Genomic DNA, 23,960 nt, shown 5'->3' with positions numbered 1-23,960 from the left:
GGTTCTATAAGCTCCCATGCCTAAGGTGGATGAACAGGTTCCCGTGCCTCAATCGAGGCGACCGGTCCGCTCCGGATCCCCGGGATCATCCCTGTGGTTGGTGTCCTGTGGCTGGAGCCGAATGCGCCGGGGAGGGGGTACTGTCACGTATGCTCTCTCTCCGGTGCTCTAGGTCGTCATGCTCCCACGCCTCAACCGGATCGACAGGTTCCCGCGCCTTAGCAGAGGTGACCGGTCCTCTCCTGAGCCCCGGGATCGTAGTCCTGCGGCTGAGGCTGCGCGTTGGGGGGGTACTGTCACATGTGTCACCAGCGCATAATGACCCTCACCTGGACTCCATCTCCTCCTTGATTACCTGCTCTTTATATGTCATTCCCTTTGGTTTCTTCCCCAGTCGTCATTGTTCTTGTATCTGTTTCATGTCGGTGCGCTGTTCGTGTTTTGTTTATTTATTAAATGTATTCACTCCCTGAACTTGCTTCCCGACTCTCATCGTACATCCTTACATAAGTATTGAAAGTCAAAGTATAAATAATTTCAAATTCCTTATATTAAACATACCAAAGGCACCATTTTCTTGATTTTAAAATTGACTGATAGCCAGGGGCACACTCCAGCACTCAGACATAATTTACTAACAAAGCATGTGTGTTTAGTGAGACCGCCAGATCGGGGGGGGGGGTAGTCCGACAGTCCAGGTCACAACGGGCAATCACACAGATTTTGGTCTCGTTTCTCTCACACTTCATACATCTCTTCTACATCTCATCTCTCACCTCCTTTGTGCAGGCTCCTTTATCCCCAAGCACCCCCTGGCTTAACGACACACAGCCTTTCCTTGTTGGGGCAGGAAGTCCATATAAGATTTGGGGGTGGAGCCAGCTACCTGCAAGATATCTCCTCAATTGCCAGTCCCCTCTCCTCTCTCTGCCGGCTGCCACAATAAATAGTAAAGTACAAATACTTTCAGGTATTTTTACTTAAATACTTTACATCACTACCCCCACCCCCCACTCCCGGAAACCATTTCCCACCCCTTCCTACCCCCCCTAGCAACTAGGGTTGCTCGTCAGTCACCCACCACCCCCCACTGCCCCGCCCTCCTCCCGGCGACCAGAGAAAACCCTCCCCATACCACCCCTTCCCCATGGAGCTGAAAGCAAAGAAAGTTTAGCTTTAGCTGAGATTATTCTTTAGAGTCAAGTATATTTGTTCAGGCCTCAATTGTTCCTTGACTAACACCATTCATTCTCGCTGTCGATGATTCTAATGCTATAACTTCGAACAGTAACTGTATCCATGGCGAATGTTTTCTACCTTCACTCTTGTTTTCCCCAATGGTGTGTTGTTCCAGTTCATCTCCATGCTGTAGGCATGCCTGACAACAGCTGTAACACTGGTTTGATGTTGAACTATGTTTGACCGAGGGTTGTGATTTATAAGGTTAGCCAACCTTGTTTTTTTGAATATGAGCACAGAGGATGCATCTAAGCTACTGAATCCTTCTGGAGAAAAGAGTCGTATTAGATTTAAAAAGAAATGCCTTTACACTTTTGCATAAAAGTTTATAGAATCATTCTATCATACACATAGCTATGTTGTTTATGGCAGGTTATCCCCGCTGTGCTTGGGTAATATTAGACCCAAGAGCGTGCTAGGATCAGCATGCACATCCACATCATTCCTAACCTCTGGGGTCGTAAACGACATACATGTACCAACATATTGGAGCTGCTTCGGGACTGATAGATACACACACTGTTACTGTGTGTCAGAGAGCAGTGACGCTTTTAGTGTCTGAGCATGGAGCAGCAGGCCCATAATCAAAACCTATCCATTTAGAGAGACTTCTCTGTCATTTATATGGGGCTGCCTGCCTGCCTGCTAGCTACACCCTTCATTACAATATCAATGCCCTCTCCTGGTGTAACCCTCCAGAATATTGAGGCTGAAGTTGTAGTAAGATGACTGAGGTTCCAGAATGCTCCAATATCTACACCAGCACATCGCTTAGCCTGTTTGGGATAGGGGGCGGTATTTTCACGTCCGGATGAAAAGCGTGACCAAAGTAAACTGCCTGCTACTCAGGCCCAGAAGCTAGGATATGCATATAATATATGGATAGGATATGCATATAATTGGATAGAAAACACTCTAAAGTTTCTAAAACTGTTACAATAATGTCTGTGAGTATAACAGAACTTATTTGGCAGGCGAAACCCCGAGTACAAATCATCCAGTATTTTTTTTGTTTTTGAGTTCACTGTGTTTTCAATGGGATTTCTATGTGGATCTAGATTTCTAAGGCACTTGCTTGCAGTTCCTATCGCTTCCACTAGATGTCAACAGTCTTTAAAAATTGGTTGATGTTTTCCCTTTGAGAAATGAAGAAGTAGCCCTTTCCTTTCTGGGTGTATAGCCAAGTGTACTGTTTTGTTTGGGGCGCGCGACCTGAAGCTCACTCCACATTCATTTTATCCGCTATTGAACGCAGTGTATCCCGTCTTAAATTTGATCGATTATTTACGTTTAAAAATACCTAAAGTTGGATTAGGAAAGTTGTTTGAAATGTTTGGACCAAGATTACAGGTAACTTATTAGATAATGTGTAGTCATGTTGGGCAAGTTGGAACTGGTGTTTTTCTGAATCAAACGCGCCAAATATATGGACATTTTGGGGATATAACGACGGAATTAATCGAACAAAAGGACCATTTGTAATGTTTATTGGACATATTGGAGTGCCAACAGAAGAAGATCTTCAAAGGTAAGGCATGAATTATATCGTTATTTCTGAGTTTTGTATCGCGCCTGGCGGGTTGAAATATGATTGTCATGTGTTTGATGGGGTGCTGTCCACAGATAATAGCATGGTTTGCTTTCGCTGTAAAGCCTTTTTGAAATCTGACATGGTGGCTGGATTAACAAGAAGTTAAGCTTCATTTGGTGTATTGCACTTGTTATTTCTAATAATTTATTTTGAATTTCACGCTCTGCAATTTCACCGGATGTTGTCGAAACGTTCCGCTAGCGGAACCCCTAGCCGTAATTAAAATGCACTCCCAATACATTGTTTAGTTCATTCTTGTGGATCAATCTTCATTCTAGAACTAGTAGAGATATTAGAACAGAGCCTGGGCCTCTCAGTCCGACCTGTCAATCAAACTGTCTGCCTCATGATGACAGAGCCTTTTAATTTATTATCTATCATTCTATAATTTATCAGTTCTAGTCACTTGGCAACTGAGCTGTGTTGGAGGGCAGAAAGACATGCCTTTCTCATACTGATAGATAGAACACACTCTAATCCCATGTAATAAAAATAAACACCTTGAGGTGTTCAATAAGTATTGCAGATATAAAAATGTAAATAGATCTGGAGGGGCTTTGTGCAGGTGCCATGAATGCACATAGATGTAGCCCATTAACTGTCTACTATACACAGAACCCTTTTAGTACCCTTTTGTCTAAGAGTGTAAGGTCATTTTCTAAGTAATGTGTTACCAAAGGTTTTCTTACTTTGTTCTCCTCCAGTCAGTCGCTGTTCATTGGAAGATGACTACCAGTTAGAGAAATCAGAAGTAGATTGTTTCTCAGGTTGTCTTTCTGAGTGGAACCCCTCTGTCTTTGTCTGGTTGTCCATGGATGATGGCTGACGTCCTGTCGCTGTCAGCCACTGTTCTAATCCTCAACCCCCTCATTTGCATAAATTAGCATGCACTGGAACACAACAGCTGCACTGATGTTATTATTGCAAATTAGATAAGATTAACCAATTCAATTAACTTATTCTAATTCAATCACACAGACATAGCTCTAATCACGTTCCCCTGGACACCAATATCCGTTCCGGTGTGTTCTGGGTTGTATTCATTAGGCAAAAAACGAAAGAAAATATAACATTTCTACCAGCATGTTAAATGTGCAACCAGAGGGGAAAAAATCTAGACCACCTTTACTCCACACACAGAGACGTGTACAACGCTCTCCCTCACCCACCATTTGGCAAATCTGACCATAACTCTATCCCCCTGATTCCTGCTTACAAGCAAAAACTAAACCAGGAAGCACCAGGTCAATAAAAAAGTGGTCAGATAAAGCAGATGTTAAGCTACAGGACTGTTTTGCTAGCACAGACTGGAATATGTTCGGGGATTCTTCCAATGGCATTGAGGAGTACACCACATCAGTCACTGGCTTCATGAGAGCATCAGCTGTTCCGGACGACTGTGTGATAACGCTTTTTCTAGCCGATGTGAGTAAGACCTTTAAACAGGTCAACGTTTACAAGGCCGCAGGGCCAGACTGATTACCAGGACGTGTACTCCGAGCATGCGCTGACCAACTGGCAAGTGTCTTCACTGACATTTTCAACCTCTCCCTGTCCCTCTCCCTCCCTGTCCTTATACCAACATGTTTCAAGCAGACCACCATAGTCCCTGTGCCCAAGAACACTAAGGTAACCTGGCTAAATTACTACCGATCCGTAGCACTCACGTCTGTAGCCATGAAGTGCTTTGAAAGGCTGGTCATGGCTCACATCAACACCATTATCCCAAAAACACTAGACCCACTCCAATTTGCATACCGCCCAAACAGATCCACAGATGATACAATCTCTATTGCACTCCACACTGCCCCTTCACATGTGGACAAAAGGAACACCTCTGTGAGAATGCTATTCATTGACTACAGTTCAGCGTTCAATACCATAGTGCACTAAAAGCTCATCACTAAGCTAAGGACCCTGGGACTAAACACCTCCCTCTGCAACTAGATCCTGGACTTCCTGACAGGCGGTAAGGTGGTAAGGGTAGGTAACAACACATCCGCCATGCTGATCCTCAACACAGGAGCCCCTCAGGGGTGCGTGCTCAGTCCCCTCCTGTACTCCCTGTTCACTCATGACTGCATGGCCAGGCACGACTCCAAAATCATCATTAAGTTTGCCAATAACACAACAGTGGTAGGCCTGATCGCCGTTAACGACGAGACAGCCTATAGAGAGGAGGTCAGAGACCTTGCCGTGTGGTGCCAGGACAACAACCTCTCCCTCAACGTGATCAAGACTAAGGATATGATTGTGGACTATAGGAAAAGGAGGACCTAGCACACCCCCATTCTCATCGACGGGGCAGTAGTGGAGCAGGTTGAGAACTTCCAAGTTCCTTGGTGTCCATATCACCAACAAACTAACATGGTCCATGCACCCCAGGACAGTCGTGAAGAGGGCACGACAAAACCTATTCCCCCTCAGGAGACTGAAAAGATTTGGCATGGGTCCTCAGATCGTCAAAACGTTCTACAGCTGCACCATCGAGAGCATCCTGACTGGTTGCATCACTGCCTGGTATGGCAACTGTTCGGCCTCCGACCGCAAGGCACTAAAGTGTGTAGCATGTACAGCCCAGTACATCACTGGGGCCAAGCTTCCTGCCATCCAGGACCTCTATACCAGGCTGTGTCAGAGGAAGGCCCTAAAAATGGTCAAAGTCTCCAGCCACCCTAGTCATATACTGTTCTCTCTGCTACCGCACGGCAAGCGGTACCGGAGCGCCAAGTCTAGGTCCAAGAGGCTTCTTAACAGCTTCTACCCCCAAGCCATAAGACTCCTGAACATCTAATCAAATGGCTACCCAGACTATTTGCATTTCCCCCCCACCTCTCTTTTACGCTGCTGCTACTCTCTGTTTATTATCTATGCATAGTCACTTTAATAACTCTACCTACATGTACATATACATATTACCTCAATTACCTCGACTAACCGGTGCCCCCGCAAATTGACTCTGTACCGGTACCACCTCTATAGAGCCTCGCTATTGTTATTTTACTGCTGCTCTTTAATAATTTGTTACTTTTATTTATTTATTTTTTTTAGGTATTTTTCTTAAAACAGCTTTGGTTAAGGGCTTGTAAGTAAGCATTTCACTCTAAGGTCTACACCTGTTGTATTCGTCGCATGTGACAAATAACATTTGAATTGCTTTGAAACAGGGAGGGACTACTTGAACTTGTCCAATGAGAAACACTTGTTTTCTATTTTCCATTAAAAACTTTTTGATACATTTTGCTATGATGTGCCCTAATGAACACGGCCCTGGTGCCCATCTGTAGTGTGGTGGGGTGAGGATTTAGGTGGGAGGGAATGGCGAGGGTGCACCACACAGCATCTTTCAGTGACCTACTTTAGTCTGAAATAGGTTATCCTAGTCTAGCCTACCTCATTACGCTAACATTTATTCATCTCCATGCCCCAGCATGCCAGAGAATCCAAAGATTCAGTCCACAGACTCTTCCCCTCCTCTAACAATTTCCATCTTCAGCTTGGCTAGTAGAAACATCACCAGAAATTCACATACAAATATATGGAATGCATATAAAACAGGACTTGAAGCTGTTTCTTCATGCAAGGGGTGCGGTGCTATTCATTTATAGTAGAAATGTAAGCAGTTCCGTAACACGATATCAGCTACCATGCCCTACAGTCAAGCTAAAGCATAAAACATTGAGCGAATAATAATATTTATTTCAGTCTCATTTTTAAAAGAGCTGAGTCCTTATGCTGTTTCGTGTGAACTGTGTGAACAAAGGCACTCACGTTTGTTTTGAATGTTTGCTGCCGGTGTCTGATGCCGATGTGAAGTGAACAGACTGTTGTTTATCACTGTGTTTTTTCACCGTGTTAAGTTGTTAAAAAACAGAGGAAGAGAAACATTGTTGTCGATCTGTCTGTACCGATGGCTCCCAGGAGAAGCATGAGCTGCAATGACATTGGGAGCTCTGATACAATATCACAGCAAAGCAAGGCGTCACTGTGACAACACTGCAAATAAAGATTTGAAAATAGCAGTTAGCATTCACAATGACCTCCACAACAATGATTTGAAAATTGCAGTTCGCATTCACAATGACCTCCACAACAATGATTTAAAAATAGCAGTTTGCATTCATGATCATAAGAAGCTCGACAACATCCCACAAATAGACACCACAGCGCAGTAGCTGCTGTAACCAGTGATAAACACATGAATATGGAGACCTACACACTGTTTATGTCTATTGTCACATAGGGTCATTGTATGTAATGTACATGTCTTCAGAGCTTTTGTGGGCTCCCGAGCGGCGCAGCGGTCTAAGGTACTTTATCACAGCTACCGACCCTGGGTCGATCCCGGGCTGTATCACAGCTAGAGGTGTCACTACCGACCCTGGGTCGATCCCGGGCTGTATCACAGCTAGAGGTATCACTACCGACCCTGGGTCGATCCCGGGCTGTATCACAGCTAGAGGTGTCACTACCGACCCTGGGTCGATCCCGGGCTGTATCACAGCTAGAGGTGTCACTACCGACCCTGGGTCGATCCCGGGCTGTATCACAGCTAGAGGTGTCACTACCGACCCTGGGTCGATCCCGGGCTGTATCACAGCTAGAGGTGTCACTACCGACTCTGGGTCGATCCCGGGCTGTATCACAGCTAGAGGTGTCACTACCGACCCTGGGTCGATCCCGGGCTGTATCACAGCTAGAGGTGTCACTACCGACCCTGGGTCGATCCCAGGCTGTATCACAACCGGTCGTGATCGGGAGTCCCATAGGTCGGCGCACAATTGGCCTGGTTAGGGTTTGGCCGTCATTGTAAATAAGAATTTGTTCTTAACTGACTTACCTAGAGTGTGCACAGCTGTCATCAAGACAGAGGGTGGCTACTTTGAAGTTTCTCAAATTTATTTTGTTTAACACTGTTTTGGTTACTACATGATTCCGTATGTGTTATTTCATAGTTTTGATGTATTCACTATTATTCTACAATGTAGCAAATAGTCAAAATAAAGAAAAACCTTGGGATGAGTAGGTGTGTCCAAACTTTTGACTGGTACTGTATATATGATAATTTAATGTCCATCATCAACGTGATATAAGGAAATTGTGCACAGTAACCCAGGCAGTCTTGCAGGAATGTTCCCAAATCAGATGTTCATTGACGTGAGAGCCAGAGGTCCAACGAGATAAAAAATAGATCGCAATTCCAAAATACCAGTACAGTATAAGATAATGAATAGAAGCCAATAAAGAAGAAGCTTCATGTGTTTGATTTTTGCCTCTGTGGTAGCATGCTGTGACCTGTTTAAAATCCATGTTTTACTGATGCAGATTTGAATGACTCACACTCCTTTTTAACGAGACCATTTATTAAAGTTGGTTTTAATGCGGCTTCAGTATTATGCCAGAGTTAGCATGACTAAACGTCCCTCTCTGGAGCTGCCTGAGTCCCGTCCAATACACTGACTGCACACTAAACTATACTACATTCACACACACACACACGCACACACTGCATACACCACTCAGCCATGACTTTACATAAAAGTGCATTTCTCCATTTCTTCCAGCCAATTACTGAATACTGAATCTCTCATGGACAGACTATGTAAACATAAAGGGTACGGTATATCTGTCATGATACAACGGGATGTGTGAGATCAGCAGCATTAGTTCCTGTGCTTGTGTTTTTCGTCACTGGTTATTTGGACAAATCACGATTTCACAGGTATTAGCATCTTTCGAATTTTGGAAGGGGATGAGACATTTGGCACACAGACTTGCAAAGAGAAAGGGTGGATCGCTTCGTTGTAGTTCTGATCCTCATTTGACCTCTTCTCTTAACTCTTATGGACCCAGAACTTAATCAAGCATCTGACCCATTACGCAATACTTTAGTTCTGGGTTAACCGAGATTACTGAATACTCATGCTCAAGATAGCTTGTTACAGTACATTCTGTATTTGTTAATGTACACATAGGCTACTAGTTACATATTGTATATTACGTATGATACTACTTATGTAAACAAATAATCATTATGGCTGTCATTTTTGTATGTCATTTGAATGTCTTCTCTGTGTTTTTTGTTTGCAGTATTGGCTAGACCCCTCGAAAACCCTTTCAGAACACAAAGATTTAATAACAAGTAAGTATCTCTTCCTTTCTCTGCATTCAGTTGAGTTGAAAGCCTCTCAGCTGTTTGGATACAGAGAGTTTGCTGCTGCTGAAATCTCTCTCTGTCTCTTTCTCTCTATCTTTCTCTCTCTCTCTCTCTGTCTCTCTCTCAGAAGGGCCTCCATACACACTCTATTTTGGGGTCAAATTTTACGCTGAAAATCCCTGCAAGCTAAAAGAAGAAATAACAAGGTATATATTTAGATTTCTAGATTTCTCCAGATAATATCATTGTGCTATGCTATATATCAGAGGTAGTCAACGCTGTTCCTGGAGTACCGCAGGTACTGCAGGATTTTGTACCAACTAGGCACCACACCTGACCAACTGAGCTAATTGATCAGTTCAGGGATTGCCTAAATTCAACACACCTGGTCTTCCAGGTCCATTAAAAAAACATGAAGTGTCTCCAGGACCAGGGTTGCCTACCCCTGCTAAACAGTATATCATTAACCAATCATCCAGTCACACAACAGTGTTATCATCTCCCTACTTTTTATTGAATTGGCCTTCACAGCATCACATACAGTATAAAAGATTACATGCAGACTACAGGTTATGTCCTTATCTATGACAATATGAAATAGCTTGTACTGTGTTTCATGTGCTATATGGATGTGTGTGTGTGTGTCTCTGGGTACTGTAGGTATCAGTTCTTCCTGCAGGTGAAGCAGGACGTACTACAGGGCAGAATCCCCTGTCCCCTCGACATCAGCGCCCAGCTGGCTGCTCTGGCCATACAGTGTGAGTACACACAGAGGCAGAAAGAGCGAGGCAGAAAGAGCGAGGCAGAAAGAGCGAGGCAGAAAGAGAGAGGCAGAAAGAGCGAGGCAGAAAGAGAGAGGCAGAAAGAGCGAGGCAGAAAGAGCGAGGCAGAGAGAGAGAGGCAGAGAGAGAGAGGCAGAGAGAGAAAGGATGAGAGAGAGGGGCAGAGAGAGAGGCAGAGAGAGAGAGACACACAGAGAGAGAGACACACAGAGAGAGAGAGAGACACACAGAGAGAGAGAGAGACACACAGAGAGAGAGAGAGACACACAGAGAGAGAGAGAGACACACAGAGAGAGAGACGCAAAGAGAGAGGGGCAGAGAGAGAGATAGCGAGAGAGAGATAGCGAGAGAGACGGCGAGAGAAAAGAGTGAGAGACAGACAGACAGACAGACAGACAGACAGACAGACAGACAGACAGACAGAGGTATAAATAGTTAATAAAAATAGAGATTAGTATTATGTGATGCCACTGTTCCTTGTATTATGTGATCTCTCACACAGTCAAAATGTGTGTGTGTGCGTGTGTGTATGCCTGTGCTCATGTGTCTTTCTTTCACTATTTCTCTCCAGCCGAGCTTGGCGACTACGACCCGTACAAACATGTGTCGGGATACGTGTCAGAGTACCGCTTTGTCCCGGACCAGAAAGAGGAACTGGAGCACGCCATCGAGACAATCCACAAAACTGTCATGTAAGGCAGCCCTCTCCTCTCTTCTCTCTCCTCTCCTCCTCTCTTCTCCCCTTCTTTCCTCTCTGCAACCTCTCTGCGACCTCTCTGACAACCAGCCCAATCCCTAATCCCAGTCTAATCCCCTCATAACAGGTTCCCCTCTCTCCACTGTACTATACGTCAGATGTAATCCAACTGTTGGACAACCCAGACACTGTAACACTGATACTGTACAGTGTTACAGTGTCTGGGTTGTGCAGTCAGTCCCTGTGGTGTATTAAATACTTAGTCAGTCTTTGGTGGTTTATTAATAACTTTAGTACCAGTCTCTGGTGGTGTATTAATAACGTAGTCAGTCTCTGGTGGTGTATTAATAATGTAGTCAGTCTCTGGTGGTGTATTAATAACGTAGTCAGTCTCTGGCGGTGTATTAATTACTTAGTCAGTCTCTGGTGGTGTATTAATAACGTAGTCAGTCTCTGGTGGTGTATTAATAACGTAGTCAGTCTCTGGTGGTGTATTAATAACGTAGTCAGTCTGGTGGTGTATTAATTACTTAGTCAGTCTCTGGCGGTGTATTAATAATGTAGTCAGTCTCTGGTGGTGTATTAATAACGTAGTCAGTCTCGGGTGGTGTATTAATTACTTAGTCAGTCTCTGGTGGTGTATTAGTAACGTAGTCAGTCTCTGGTGGTGTATTAATAATGTAGTCAGTCTCTGGTGGTGTATTAATAACGTAGTCAGTCTCGGGTGGTGTATTAATTACTTAGTCAGTCTCTGGTGGTGTATTAGTAACGTAGTCAGTCTCTGGTGGTGTATTAATAACTTAGTCAGTCTCTGGTGGTGTATTAATAACTTAGTCAGTCTCTGGTGGTGTATTAGTAACGTAGTCAGTCTCTGGTGGTGTATTAATAACGTAGTCAGTCTCTGGTGGTGTATTAATAACTTAGTCAATCTCTGGTGGTGTATTAGTAACGTAGTCAGTCTCTGGTAGTGTATTAATAACTTAGTCAGTCTCTCGTGGTGTATTAACAATGTAGTCAGTCTCTGGTGGTGTATTAACAATGTAGTCAGTCTCTGGTGGTGTATTAATAACCTCGTCAGTCTCTGGTGGGGTATTAATAACTTAGTCAGTCTCTCGGGGTGTATTAATAACTTAGTAGGGGTAGAGGGATGACCAACAGAGCTGTAGGGATATAGGGATGACCGACAGAGCTGTAGGGGTATAGATTGACCAACAGAGCTGTAGGGGTATAGGGATGACAAACAGAGCTGTAGGGGTATAGATTGACCAACAGAGCTGTAGGGGTATAGGGATGACCAACAGTGCTGTAGGGGTAGATGGATGTCGACAGAGCTGTAGGGGAAGAGGGATGACCTACAGAGCTGTAGGGGTATAGATTGACCAAACAGAGCTGTAGAGGTAGAGGGATGACTAACAGAGCTGTAGGGGTATAGGGATGACCAACAGAGCTGTTGGGGTAAAGATTGAACAACAGAGCTGTAGGGGTATAGGGATGACCAACAGTGCTTTAGAGGTATTGGGATGACCAACAGAGCTGTAGGGGTATAGGGATGACCGACAGAGCTGTAGGGGTATAGGGATGACCGACAGAGCTGTAGGGGTATAAATTGACCAACAGAGCTGTAGGGGTATAGGGATGACCAACAAAGCTGTAGGGGTATAGATTGACCAACAGAGCTGTAGGGGTAGAGGGATGACGACAGAGCTGTAGGGGTATAGATTGACCAACAGACCTGTTTGGGTATAGGGATGACCGACAGAGCTGTAGGGGTACAGATTGACCAACAGAGCTGTCGGGGTAGAGGGATGATCAACAGAGCTGTAAGGGTATCGATTGACCAACAGAGCTGTAGGGGTATAGGGATGACCAACAGAGCTGTAAGGGTATCGATTGACCAACAGAGCTGTAGGGGTATTGGGATGACCAACAGAGCTGTAGGGGTATAGATTGACCAACAGAGCTGTAGGGTAGAGGGATGACGACAGAGCTGTAGGGGTATAGGGATGACTGACAGGGCTATAGGGGTATAGGGATGACCAACAGAGCTGTAGGGGTATAGGGATGACTGACAGAGCTGTAGGGGTATAGGGATGACCGACAGAGCTGTAGGGGTATAGCGATGACCAACAGAGCTGTAGGGGTATAGGGATGACCAACAGAGCTGTAGGGGTATAGGGATGATCAACAGAGCTGTAGGGGTATAGATTGACCAACAGAGCTGTAGGGGTAGAGGTGGGACCAACAGAGCTGTAGGGGTATAAATTGACCAACAGAGCTGTAGGGGTATAGATTGACCAACAGAGCTGTAGGGGTATAGGGATGACCGACAGAGCTGTAGGGGTATAGGGATGACTGACAGAGCTGTAGGGGTATAGGGATGACCGACAGAGCTGTAGGGGTATAGGGATGACTGACAGGGCTGTAGTGGTATAGGGATGACCTACAAGGCTGTTGGGGTATAGGGATGACCAACAGAGCTGTATGGGTGGAAGGATGACCAACAGCGCTGTTGTGGTATATAGGGATGCATCGCAGTGCTTGAGGCGTCACTACAGACCTGGGTTCGATCCCAGGCTGTGTCGCAGCCGGCCGCTACTGGGAGACCCATTAGGCGGGGCACAATTGGCCCACGTCGTCCTGGTTAGAGGAGGGTTTGTCCTGCCGGGATGTCCTTGTCCCATCACGCTCTAGCGACTCCTTGTGGCGAGCCGGGCACATGCACGCTGGCTTCGTTTGCCAGCTGTACGGTGTTTCCTCCAACACATTGGTGTAGCTGTCTTCCGGATTAAACGAGCAGTGTGTGAAGAAGCAGTGCGGCTTTGCGGTGTCGTGTTTCGGAGGACGTATGGCTCTCTACCTTCGCCTCTCCCCAGTCCGTACAGGAGTTACAGCGATGGTACAAGACTGTAACTTCCAATTGGATACCACGAAATTGGGGAGAAAAAGGAGTAAAAATGATTTACTAAAATCAAAAAACCTATAGGGTTTCTCTTCTCAGACAGTCCTATTATTACATATCATATACATTACAGTTCTTTTTACAGTGTCAACCCCATAAGTCCTGAAAGGTCTTAGTCTATGACCATGAATCCCATTAATGTTGCTGAGAAAGACAACACTGTCCTCAGTAAGAAGTGAAACGGTTCAATATGTCATGCAGCTATCAATGACCAAGTCTCTCTCTCTCTCTCTCTCTCTCTCTCTCTCTCTCTCTCTCTCTCTCTCTCTCTCTCTCTCTCTCTCTCTCTCTCTCTCTCTCTCTCTCTCTCTCTCTCTCTCTCTCTCTCTCTCTCTCTCTCTCTCTCTCTCTCTCTCTCTCTCTCTCTCTCTCTCTCTCTCTCTCTCTCTCTCTCTCTCTCTCTCTCTCTCTCTCTCTCTCTCTCTCTCTCTCTCTCTCTCTCTCTCTCTCTCTCTCTCTCTCTCTCTCTCTCTCTCTCTCTCGTGGTATTGGACAGAGGAGGGGAAAAGAGAGAGGAAGACAGACAGAGGGAGCGGGAAAAAGAGAGACCTGGGCCCTGACAGTAAATCTCAATAAGACAAAAATAGTGTTACAAAAAAGGTCCAGTTGCCAGGACCACGAATATAAATTCCATCTAGACACTTTTGTTCTAGTGCACACAAAGAAACTATACATACCCCGGCCTATACATCAGCATCACAGGTTATTTCCACAAAGCTGTGAACGATCTGAGAGACAAGGCAAGAAGGGCATTCTATGCCATCAAAAGATAACATAAAATTCGGGGGTCTCCGCTCACCAACCAAGATTTCACAAAATGGGACAAACACCAAATTGAGACTCTGCATGCAGAATTCTGCAAAAATATCCTCCGTTTATAACGTAAATCACCAAATAATGCATGCAGAGCAGAATTAGGCTGATACCCGCTAATTATAAAAATCCAGAAAAGAGACATTAATTTCTACAACCACCTAAAAGGAAATGATTTCCAAACCTTTCATAACATAGCTATCATCTACAGAGAGATAAACCTGGAGAAGAGTCCCCTAAGCAAGCTGGTTCTGGGGCTCTGTTCACAAACACAAACAGATCCAACAGAGCCCCACGACAGCAATGCAATTAGACCCAACCAAATCATGAGAAACAAAAAGAGAATAATTTAACACATTGGATAGAATTAACAAAAAAACTGAGCAAACTAGAATGCGATTTCAGAGTACACAGTGGCAGAATACCTGACCACTGTGACTGACCCAAAATTAAGGAGAGAGCGACTGCAATATGAAAAGAGGAGAGGCAGAGGGAGGAAAAGAGAGATAGAAGGAGTGGTAGGGAGGGAGGGGGGAAGGGGGAGGGAGAGGTAGATACAATGAGACAGATGTAGTTTTCTCAAGAGCCTGTGGATGTCAATCTCTCTGTGATCTGCTATGTAGAGTGAGCACCCAGCACCACACCCCTTGTCACATATCTGTTGCTCTCCGACTCTCTTCCACTTCCTATTCCTGCCTCGTCCGTCCAGGTGGCCTCATTCTGACAGGCAGCAGCGGGAAGACATGAGGCCAACCAAACACACACACACAGCCAGGCAGGCAGACATGGGGCCAAACGGAGGGATGAGTGTCCCTGTCCCTTTCCCTGCCCATTTTGTCACAGCTCCATGGAGCTCCTGCCTCAGCCTGCCCACCCCGAAGTGTCCGTTAATAACTCCCCGTTCCAAGCCACTCACCACCTAACCGCATTTATACCGACAATCATCTCAGCCCTGGCCCGGCCGCTTATAAAGAACATGTGAACAGAATCCAAAATGTACTGGGAAAGAAGAGGGAGCGAAGGATCAGATTGTCTTCAGGGTATGGATGGAGGAGGAAGAGTGGAAGAAGAGGAGAAGGAGAGGTGTGAGGTGATCTAGGGGTCACACTTGAGCAGGCTGAATGAGTCTCTGTGTTACTAATGTGTGTGATCAGGAGATCAATGATACGGCTCGAGAGTGGAGAGTGGAGAGGGGAGAGGAGGAGGAGGAGGAGGAGGGAGGGAGGGTCCACCTCTAACAGTAGGAGGGAGATGTTGGCACAGTATATGAAGCTTACCAAAGCCAGAGTTTACACTGCAGACACACTGCTTATAGTCCAGAGATTACAGTATGGGTTGCACGATACATACAGTAATACCATCACCCTTTATCCACATTCATAGATATTTTCACCATATTGTAGACTCAGTTGGCAGTTGGTACACGGTTCACTCTCGATAAACATATTGTATGTACTCAGCAAAGCACAGGGAGTTGCTCCATACCTGTGGCCTCCTAGACTGCATGTGTTTGGTTTTTAAACATGATTCTCTCTGTATGATATTGTAGTTAATGAGTAATAGGAGATACATAACCCAGTCCACAACCTAGTTGAACATTATCTCACATGGAATGTTAATTAAGAAATAGGAACGTAGAAAAAGCATTACTGACTAGATGAGGAGGGGTGAAAGTATGTTATGTACGTTTTTGAAAGGTGTATTGGTTTAATTTGAGTATATTTTATTGTAGTCTCGTGGGACCAGACAAGTCTGTCGCTGAACATTAAGTCTGGCATGTAAGATGACTTGTATTGTAGGTCCTTATTATTATTATTATATGTAGCATATTTATCTCAGTGTTGCCACTTCAGAGTGAATCCATTGTCTTGTATCTGTCCAGACTGCATACAGTACTCTAAAACACTCTAGCTATAATCTCACTACCTATATTACCTCTGTTGTTGACCAGGTAGATCATCATGTTAGATTTACTGTTTATTAGACTGGGGGATTCATGACAGTTAAACAACTCTCCATCACTGCTGTAATACTGTCATCAGGGGGGAAGTACGACACAATAAATATCAACTTTCCATGTATTTGGGGTGTTCTCTTGTTGCACTGCATTCCCCCAACAGTCACTTAGTAATTTGTTACATGGCTGTTTCTAAACCCTTAGCTTCAGATGCTTATAAACTCTTAGCTTCAGATGTTTATAAACTCTTAGCTTCAGATGCTTATAAACTCTTAGCTTTAGATGTTTATAAACTCTTAGCTTCAGATGCTTATAAACTCTTAGCTTCAGATGCTTATAAACTCTTAGCTTTATATGTTTATAAACTCTTAGCTTTATATGTTTATAAACTCTTAGCTTTATATGTTTATAAACTCTTAGCTTTATATGTTTATAAACTCTTAGCTTTATATGTTTATAAACTCTTAGCTTTATATGTTTATAAACTCTTAGCTTCAGATGTTTATAAACTCTTAGCTTCAGATGCTTATAAACTCTTAGCTTTAGATGCTTATAAACTCTTAGCTTTATATGTTTATAAACTCTTAGCTTTAGATGTTTATAAACTCTTAGCTTTAGATGCTTATAAACTCTTAGCTTTATATGTTTATAAACTCTTAGCTTTATATGTTTATAAACTCTTAGCTTTATATGTTTATAAACTCTTAGCTTTATATGTTTATAAACTCTTAGCTTTATATGTTTATAAACTCTTAGCTTCAGATGTTTATAAACTCTTAGCTTCAGATGCTTATAAACTCTTAGCTTCAGATGCTTATAAACTCTTAGCTTCAGATGCTTATAAACTCTTAGCTTCAGATGCTTATAAACTCTTAGCTTCAGATGCTTATAAACTCTTAGCTTCAGATGTTTATAAACTCTTAGCTTCAGATGTATATAAACTCTTAGCTTTAGATGTATATAAACTCTTAGCTTTAGATGTTTATAAACTCTTAGCTTTAGATGTTTATAAACTCTTAGCTTTAGATGCTTATAAACTCTTAGCTTTAGATGCTTATAAACTCTTAGCTTTAGATGCTTATAAACTCTTAGCTTTATATGTTTATAAACTCTTAGCTTTATATGTTTATAAACTCTTAGCTTTATATGTTTATAAACTCTTAGCTTCAGATGTTTATAAACTCTTAGCTTCAGATGTTTATAAACTCTTAGCTTTAGATGTTTATAAACTCTTAGCTTTAGATGCTTATAAACTCTTAGCTTTAGATGTTTATAAACTCTTAGCTTTATATGTTTATAAACTCTTAGCTTTATATGTTTATAAACTCTTAGCTTTATATGTTTATAAACTCTTAGCTTTATATGTTTATAAACTCTTAGCTTCAGATGTTTATAAACTCTTAGCTTCAGATGTTTATAAACTCTTAGCTTCAGATGTTTATAAACTCTTAGCTTCAGATGTTTATAAACTCTTAGCTTTAGATGTTTATAAACTCTTAGCTTTAGATGCTTATAAACTCTTAGCTTCAGATGTTTATAAACTCTTAGCTTTATATGTTTATAAACTCTTAGCTTTAGATGTTTATAAACTCTTAGCTTTAGATGCTTATAAACTCTTAGCTTTAGATGTTTATAAACTCTTAGCTTTAGATGCTTATAAACTCTTAGCTTTAGATGTTTATAAACTCTTAGCTTTAGATGTTTATAAACTCTTAGCTTTATATGTTTATAAACTCTTAGCTTCAGATGCTTATAAACTCTTAGCTTTATATGTTTATAAACTCTTAGCTTTATATGTTTATAAACTCTTAGCTTTAGATGTTTATAAACTCTTAGCTTTAGATGTTTATAAACTCTTAGCTTTATATGTTTATAAACTCTTAGCTTCAGATGCTTATAAACTCTTAGCTTTAGATGTTTATAAACTCTTAGCTTCAGATGCTTATAAACTCTTAGCTTTAGATGTTTATAAACTCTTAGCTTCAGATGCTTATAAACTCTTAGCTTTATATGTTTATAAACTCTTAGCTTCAGATGCTTATAAACTCTTAGCTTCAGATGCTTATAAACTCTTAGCTTTATATGTTTATAAACTCTTAGCTTTATATGTTTATAAACTCTTAGCTTCAGATGCTTATAAACTCTTAGCTTTAGATGTATATAAACTCTTAGCTTCAGATGCTTATAAACTCTTAGCTTTATATGTTTATAAACTCTTAGCTTCAGATGCTTATAAACTCTTAGCTTCAGATGCTTATAAACTCTTAGCTTCAGATGCTTATAAACTCTTAGCTTTATATGTTTATAAACTCTTAGCTTCAGATGCTTATAAACTCTTAGCTTCAGATGCTTATAAACTCTTAGCTTCAGATGTTTATAAACTCTTAGCTTTAGATGTTTATAAACTCTTAGCTTCAGATGCTTATAAACTCTTAGCTTCAGATGCTTATAAACTCTTAGCTTCAGATGTTTATAAACTCTTAGCTTTAGATGTTTATAAACTCTTAGCTTTAGATGTTTATAAACTCTTAGCTTCAGATATTTATAAACTCTTAGCTTTAGATGTTTCTAAACCCTTAGCTTTAGAATAGATAAAGATATCTAGATGTACTAAGTAGTCTGTACAATATAATGTTACACTACGGTATGTATACTTGTAGGTGTATACTAGCTCATGTTACACCACGTACAGTTGAAGTCGGAAGTACACTTAGGTTGGAGTCATTAAAACTCATTTTTCAACACCTCCACAAATTTCTTGTTAACAAACTATAGTTTTGGCAAGTCCGTTAGGACATCTACGTTGTGCATGACACAAGTCATTTTTCCAACAATTGTTTACAGACAGATTATTTCAATTATAATTCACTGTATCACAATTCCAGTGGGTCAGAAGTTTACATACACTAAGTTGACTGTGCCTTTAAACACCTTGGAAAATTCTAGAAAATGATGTCACGGCTTCAGGAGCTTCTGATAGGCTAATTGACATTATTTGAGTCAATTGGAGGTGTACTTGTGGATGCATTTCAAGGCCTTCCTTCAAACTCAGTGCCTCTTTGCTTGACATCATGGGAAAATCAAAAGATATCAGCCAAGACCTCAGAAAAATTATTGTAGACCTCGACAAGTCTGGTTCATCTTTGGGAGCAATTTCAAAACACTTGAAGGTACCTAGTTCATCTGTACAAACAATAGTATGCAAGTATAAACACCATGGGACCACGCAGCCGGCATACCGCTCAGGAAGGAGACGCGTTCTGTCTCCTAGAGATGAACGTACTTTGGTGCGAAAAGTGCAAATCAATCCCAGAACAACAGCAAAGGACCTTGTGAAGATGCTGGAGGAAACAGGTACAAAAGTATCTATATCCACAGTAAAACAAGTCCTATATCGACATAACCTGAAAGGCCGCTCAGCAAGGAAGAAGCCACTGCTCCAAAACCGCTATAAAAAGCCAGACTACGGTTTGCAACTGCACATGGAGACAAAGATTGTACTTTTTGGAGAAATGTCCTCTGGTCTGATGAAACAAAAATAGAACTGTTTGGCCATAATGACCATCGTTATGTTTGGAGGAAAACGGGGGAGGCTTGCAAGCTGAAGAACACCATCCCAACCGTGAAGCACGGGGGTGGCAGCATCATGTTGTGGGGGTGCTTTGCTGCAGGAGGTACTGGTGCACTTAACAAAATAGATGGCATCATAAGATAGGAAAATATGTGGATATATTGAAGCAACATCTCAAGACATCAGTCAGGAAGTTAAAGCATGGTCGCAAATGGGTCTTCCAAATGGACAATGACCCCAAGCATACTTCCAAAGTTGTAGCAAAATGGCTTAAGGACAACAAAGTCAAGGTTTTGGAGTGGCCATCACAAAGCCCTGACCTCAATCCTATAAAACATTTGTGGGCAGAACTGAAAATGTGTGTGCGAGCAAGGAGGCCTACAAACCTGACTCAGTTACACCAGCTCTGTCAGGAGGAGTGGGCCAAAATTCACCCAACTTATTTTGGGAAGCCTGTGGAAGACTACCTGAAACGTTTGACGCAAGTTAAACAATTTAAAGGCAATGCTACCTAATACTAATTGAGTGTATGTAAACTTCTGACCCACTGGGAATGTGATGAAATAAATCAAATCTGAAATAATCATTCTCTCTGACATTTCACATTCTTAAAATAAAGTGGTGATCCTAACTGACCTAAGACAGGGAATTTTTACTAGGATTAAATGTCAGGAATTGTGAAAAACGGAATTTAAATGTATTTGGCTAAGGTGTATGTAAACATTCGACTTCAACTGTATACAGTAAGATGTATACTTGATAATGTTACACTATGGTATGTATACTTGTAGGTGTATACTTGCTCATGTTATACCTTGTATACAGTAATTGCAGATGTGTACTCGATAATGTCACACTATGTATACTTGTAGATACACACTAGATAAGATTTCCTTCTATGTGTTTGTATATGGGCTTGAAAGCCTTTCCTGATGCTTCACCAACAAGATAACCTCTCTGTATTTCAGGGGCCAGGTTCCCTCCAAGGCTGAACTCAATTATTTAGGAATCGCCAAAACACTGGATATGTACGGAGTCGATCTTCACCCTGTGTTTGTAAGTAGTCACATGCGCCAAATACAACAGGTGTAGGTAGACCTTACAGTGAAATGCTTACTTACGAGCCCCTAACCAACAATGCAGTTTTAAAAAATACAGATAAGAATAAGAAATAAAAGTAACAAAAAATGTAAATGACAATAGCGAGACTATATACAGGGGGGTACCGGTACAGAGTCAATGAGATGCTTGTTAGAGCTGTATTCTGTGGTTTATCACGAACACATTGCCTTGATAATGTTCTTTCTTATTGTCCTAGTTTCTTTGTATGTGGAGAGATGACTATTTTCCTATTTTCTTATCCTTTGACACATACGTTAATGTCTTTACTGTGTGTTATTTCTGGTTGGGACATAGTATGTAAATTGTGCTTGGAAAAATACCTATTATTGTGGTGTGTTTCAGGGCGAGAATCAATCTGAATACTTCCTGGGGTTAACACCTATTGGAGTTGTTGTTTACAAGAACAAAACACAAGTTGGGAAGTATTTCTGGTAGGTATTGTTTTTGGATGATTTGTATACATTGTAGGAGTAAATAAGGAATATGATAGTTTGACCTATAACTTCCACTTCGGACTCTATTTTAACAAACTGTCACGTTCGTTTGAATGATTGGACCAAGACGCAGCGTGCGTAGAATTCCACATGTTTAATAAATATGAAACTCACCAAACAAAACAGAAGAAACGAACCGTGACGTTCTGGGCTGCTCACAGGCAGCTACACAAAAACAAGATCCCACAAACAACAGGTGGGAAAAGGCTGCCTAAATATGATCCCCAATCAGAGACAACGATAGACATCTGCCTCTGATTGGGAACCATACCAGGCCAACATAGAAAACAAAAAACTAGAATGCCCACCCTAATCACACCCTGACCTAACCAAATATAGAAATAAAAAGGCCCTCTGAGGTCAGTGCGTGACACAAACCTAACGCAGGAGCGTTAGTGCTATAGGTTCAGGGGTGTGTCAGAAATATTTGTGCTATTTTCACTATCACAATTATCAACGGACTTGATGGCGTTGGTGCAAAAGGGCTGGGTTTTGATGAATTAACAAGTTGTGGGTGTGTCGAGGCTTGGCCAATCAGAATGTGCTCCATGGCTAAATAAGTGGTTGCTTTAAGTTGTGTATTTACAGTCTTGTATGTATTTCCTTGCAATCAACTCAATTTCCAATGTTTGTCCTTTATAGTTTGTTAAATGGCTTACAGAAACAAAATAACACAATGTAGACTATCTTTGCTAAATACGTTACCTTGAACCCATTTGCAGTCCACATTGTTCTAAGTAATTGCATGGCTTCAATAGCATTCACACTGATATAGGGGCTAGGTCTTATTATGGCTAAGCATCGACATGCCAAACATTGTCAATAAACAAGATTCAATAAATGATTGATAAGGCCTAAAAAGAAAGCAAATAATTTGATTCAAATTCTAAATGAAGCGACAACTTGTTTTAAATAGGCTATGTCTAAATACACATACAGGCACCATAATTTCTCCCCGTGGGCATATAATATTAAAACAACGCAGACTATAGAGGGTTTTACTCACATCCCAATTTTTCACAGTAGCTGGACAAAGATCCAATATAAAGAGAAAGGGAGAACGTCCACTCACCGTTATACTGCTCCCAAATATGAATATATGTGGAACCATCTTACAGATCAGATCACATTCACCCATCTCCAGCATCTGCATTGCAAGCGCGCCACGGACTGTCCACCATTAAACCAGGAAAGGTAAATCATTCTAATAACTTTGGTTGTAATAAAATGTAACGAAAAACAACCAATCAGGTTTTTTTAAAACAACAATAACAATAAATATATGTGAAATGTAATGATATCATGAAATCGCCAGGATATAAAAGAAAGGCATTGCTGTTGAACCAGCCCAGCCTTTGTTATAGTAGGCCTAAAGGATTGCTTGAGTTTTGAACAAATGAAACTGAAAACAAGCCATTTTTACAGGTTACAGATCACTTCAAAATACGAGGTTCACCGGTGCTGGCTGGGATGGCCCTGGTATTCAGAGGTTCTCATCTCTCGTTTCAGGATGCGCATGGACATGTAGCCTACATCATGGAGGGGTTTTTACGCACGTCCAAAACGGGACCTGCATGGCTAAAATAATGTGGGCCTGCCTACAATGCATAGATAAAAAGGGAATGTCACTGTTTTAATCCTCTCAAACATGATATTTTAATACGTCTTTGGTGATTAAGATTTATTTACAAGTGGTCTCAGGAGCCAGTCTTAACTACTTTGCGATTGCATTGAGCAGAAAAAAAACCTTAATTGAGAGGAGTGGAGGCTATGCTTGGTTTTTAATTAATTAGGGATGTTTATGTTTCTAAATACAAAGTATACAGGCACCAAAGCACATTAGGCTACTCTTGTTCCATGCACATATGGGTATTGTGCGTCACAGCTCGATAGGCTGTGTTTCCACTGTCTAAATTCATGGCATAACCAACCTGCATTACCGCTAAAAATAGCTTTTGGTTGGTCTTAAATATCTCTAACATCGCTGCCTGAAATTAGCAGTTTGGATCATCTTTTTAAGGACACACCTCAAATATTTCCACCCAAATCAAAGCAAATCAAGTTTTATTTGTCACATGCGCCGAATACAACAGGTGTAGACCTTACAGTGAAATGCTTACTTACGAGCCCTTAACCAACAAGTTACTATGCCTTAATTAGGGATAGGCGTCCCGTCAACGGGACAGTTGTAAATCATGCAGCTCCTTGTGTCACGATCGCAGATTTTAGAGAAACAACAAATGTCGGTGCATATAAGTGTCTTATATCGTCTGAAAGCGTAAATTCTTGTTAATTAATATAACTGCAGTGTCCAATTTACAGTAGCTATTACTGTGAAAAAATGCCATGCTATTGTTTGAGGAGAGCTCCTAACAACAAAACACTTTTTTCACCGCGATAGGTTTGATAAATTCACCTCTGAAGGTGACATGTGTACTTACATTCTCAAATCTTGCTCTGATTTATCATCCAAAGGGTCCCAGAGATAACAAGTGTCATTTTGTTAGATAAAATCATTTTTCATATCCTAAAAAGGTCCATATAGCATGCACGATCGATTTTGTATTTCCACTCGTTC

The 23,960-nt window shown here is 41.8% G+C and overlaps 1 protein-coding gene across 1 annotated transcript in view; it reads left to right on the top strand.

The window, feature by feature from the left end:
* The window catches only part of epb41l4a (erythrocyte membrane protein band 4.1 like 4A), a 99,457-nt gene that overhangs the window by 35,120 nt on the left and 40,377 nt on the right, over window positions 1-23,960 (top strand). Inside the window, exons 4-9 of the mRNA XM_071373502.1 lie at window positions 8,921-8,972; window positions 9,115-9,193; window positions 9,648-9,745; window positions 10,341-10,461; window positions 20,735-20,822; window positions 21,231-21,319. Of these exons, the coding sequence (XP_071229603.1) occupies window positions 8,921-8,972; window positions 9,115-9,193; window positions 9,648-9,745; window positions 10,341-10,461; window positions 20,735-20,822; window positions 21,231-21,319 (527 nt within the window). The remainder of the gene's footprint in view (window positions 1-8,920; window positions 8,973-9,114; window positions 9,194-9,647; window positions 9,746-10,340; window positions 10,462-20,734; window positions 20,823-21,230; window positions 21,320-23,960) is intronic.

Source organism: Salvelinus alpinus, chromosome 1 (assembly GCF_045679555.1).
Source record: "Salvelinus alpinus chromosome 1, SLU_Salpinus.1, whole genome shotgun sequence".
Lineage (NCBI taxonomy): Eukaryota > Metazoa > Chordata > Actinopteri > Salmoniformes > Salmonidae > Salvelinus > Salvelinus alpinus.
Note: the sequence above shows the minus strand (reverse complement) of the source record. Positions and strands in the feature narration are given on the sequence as shown.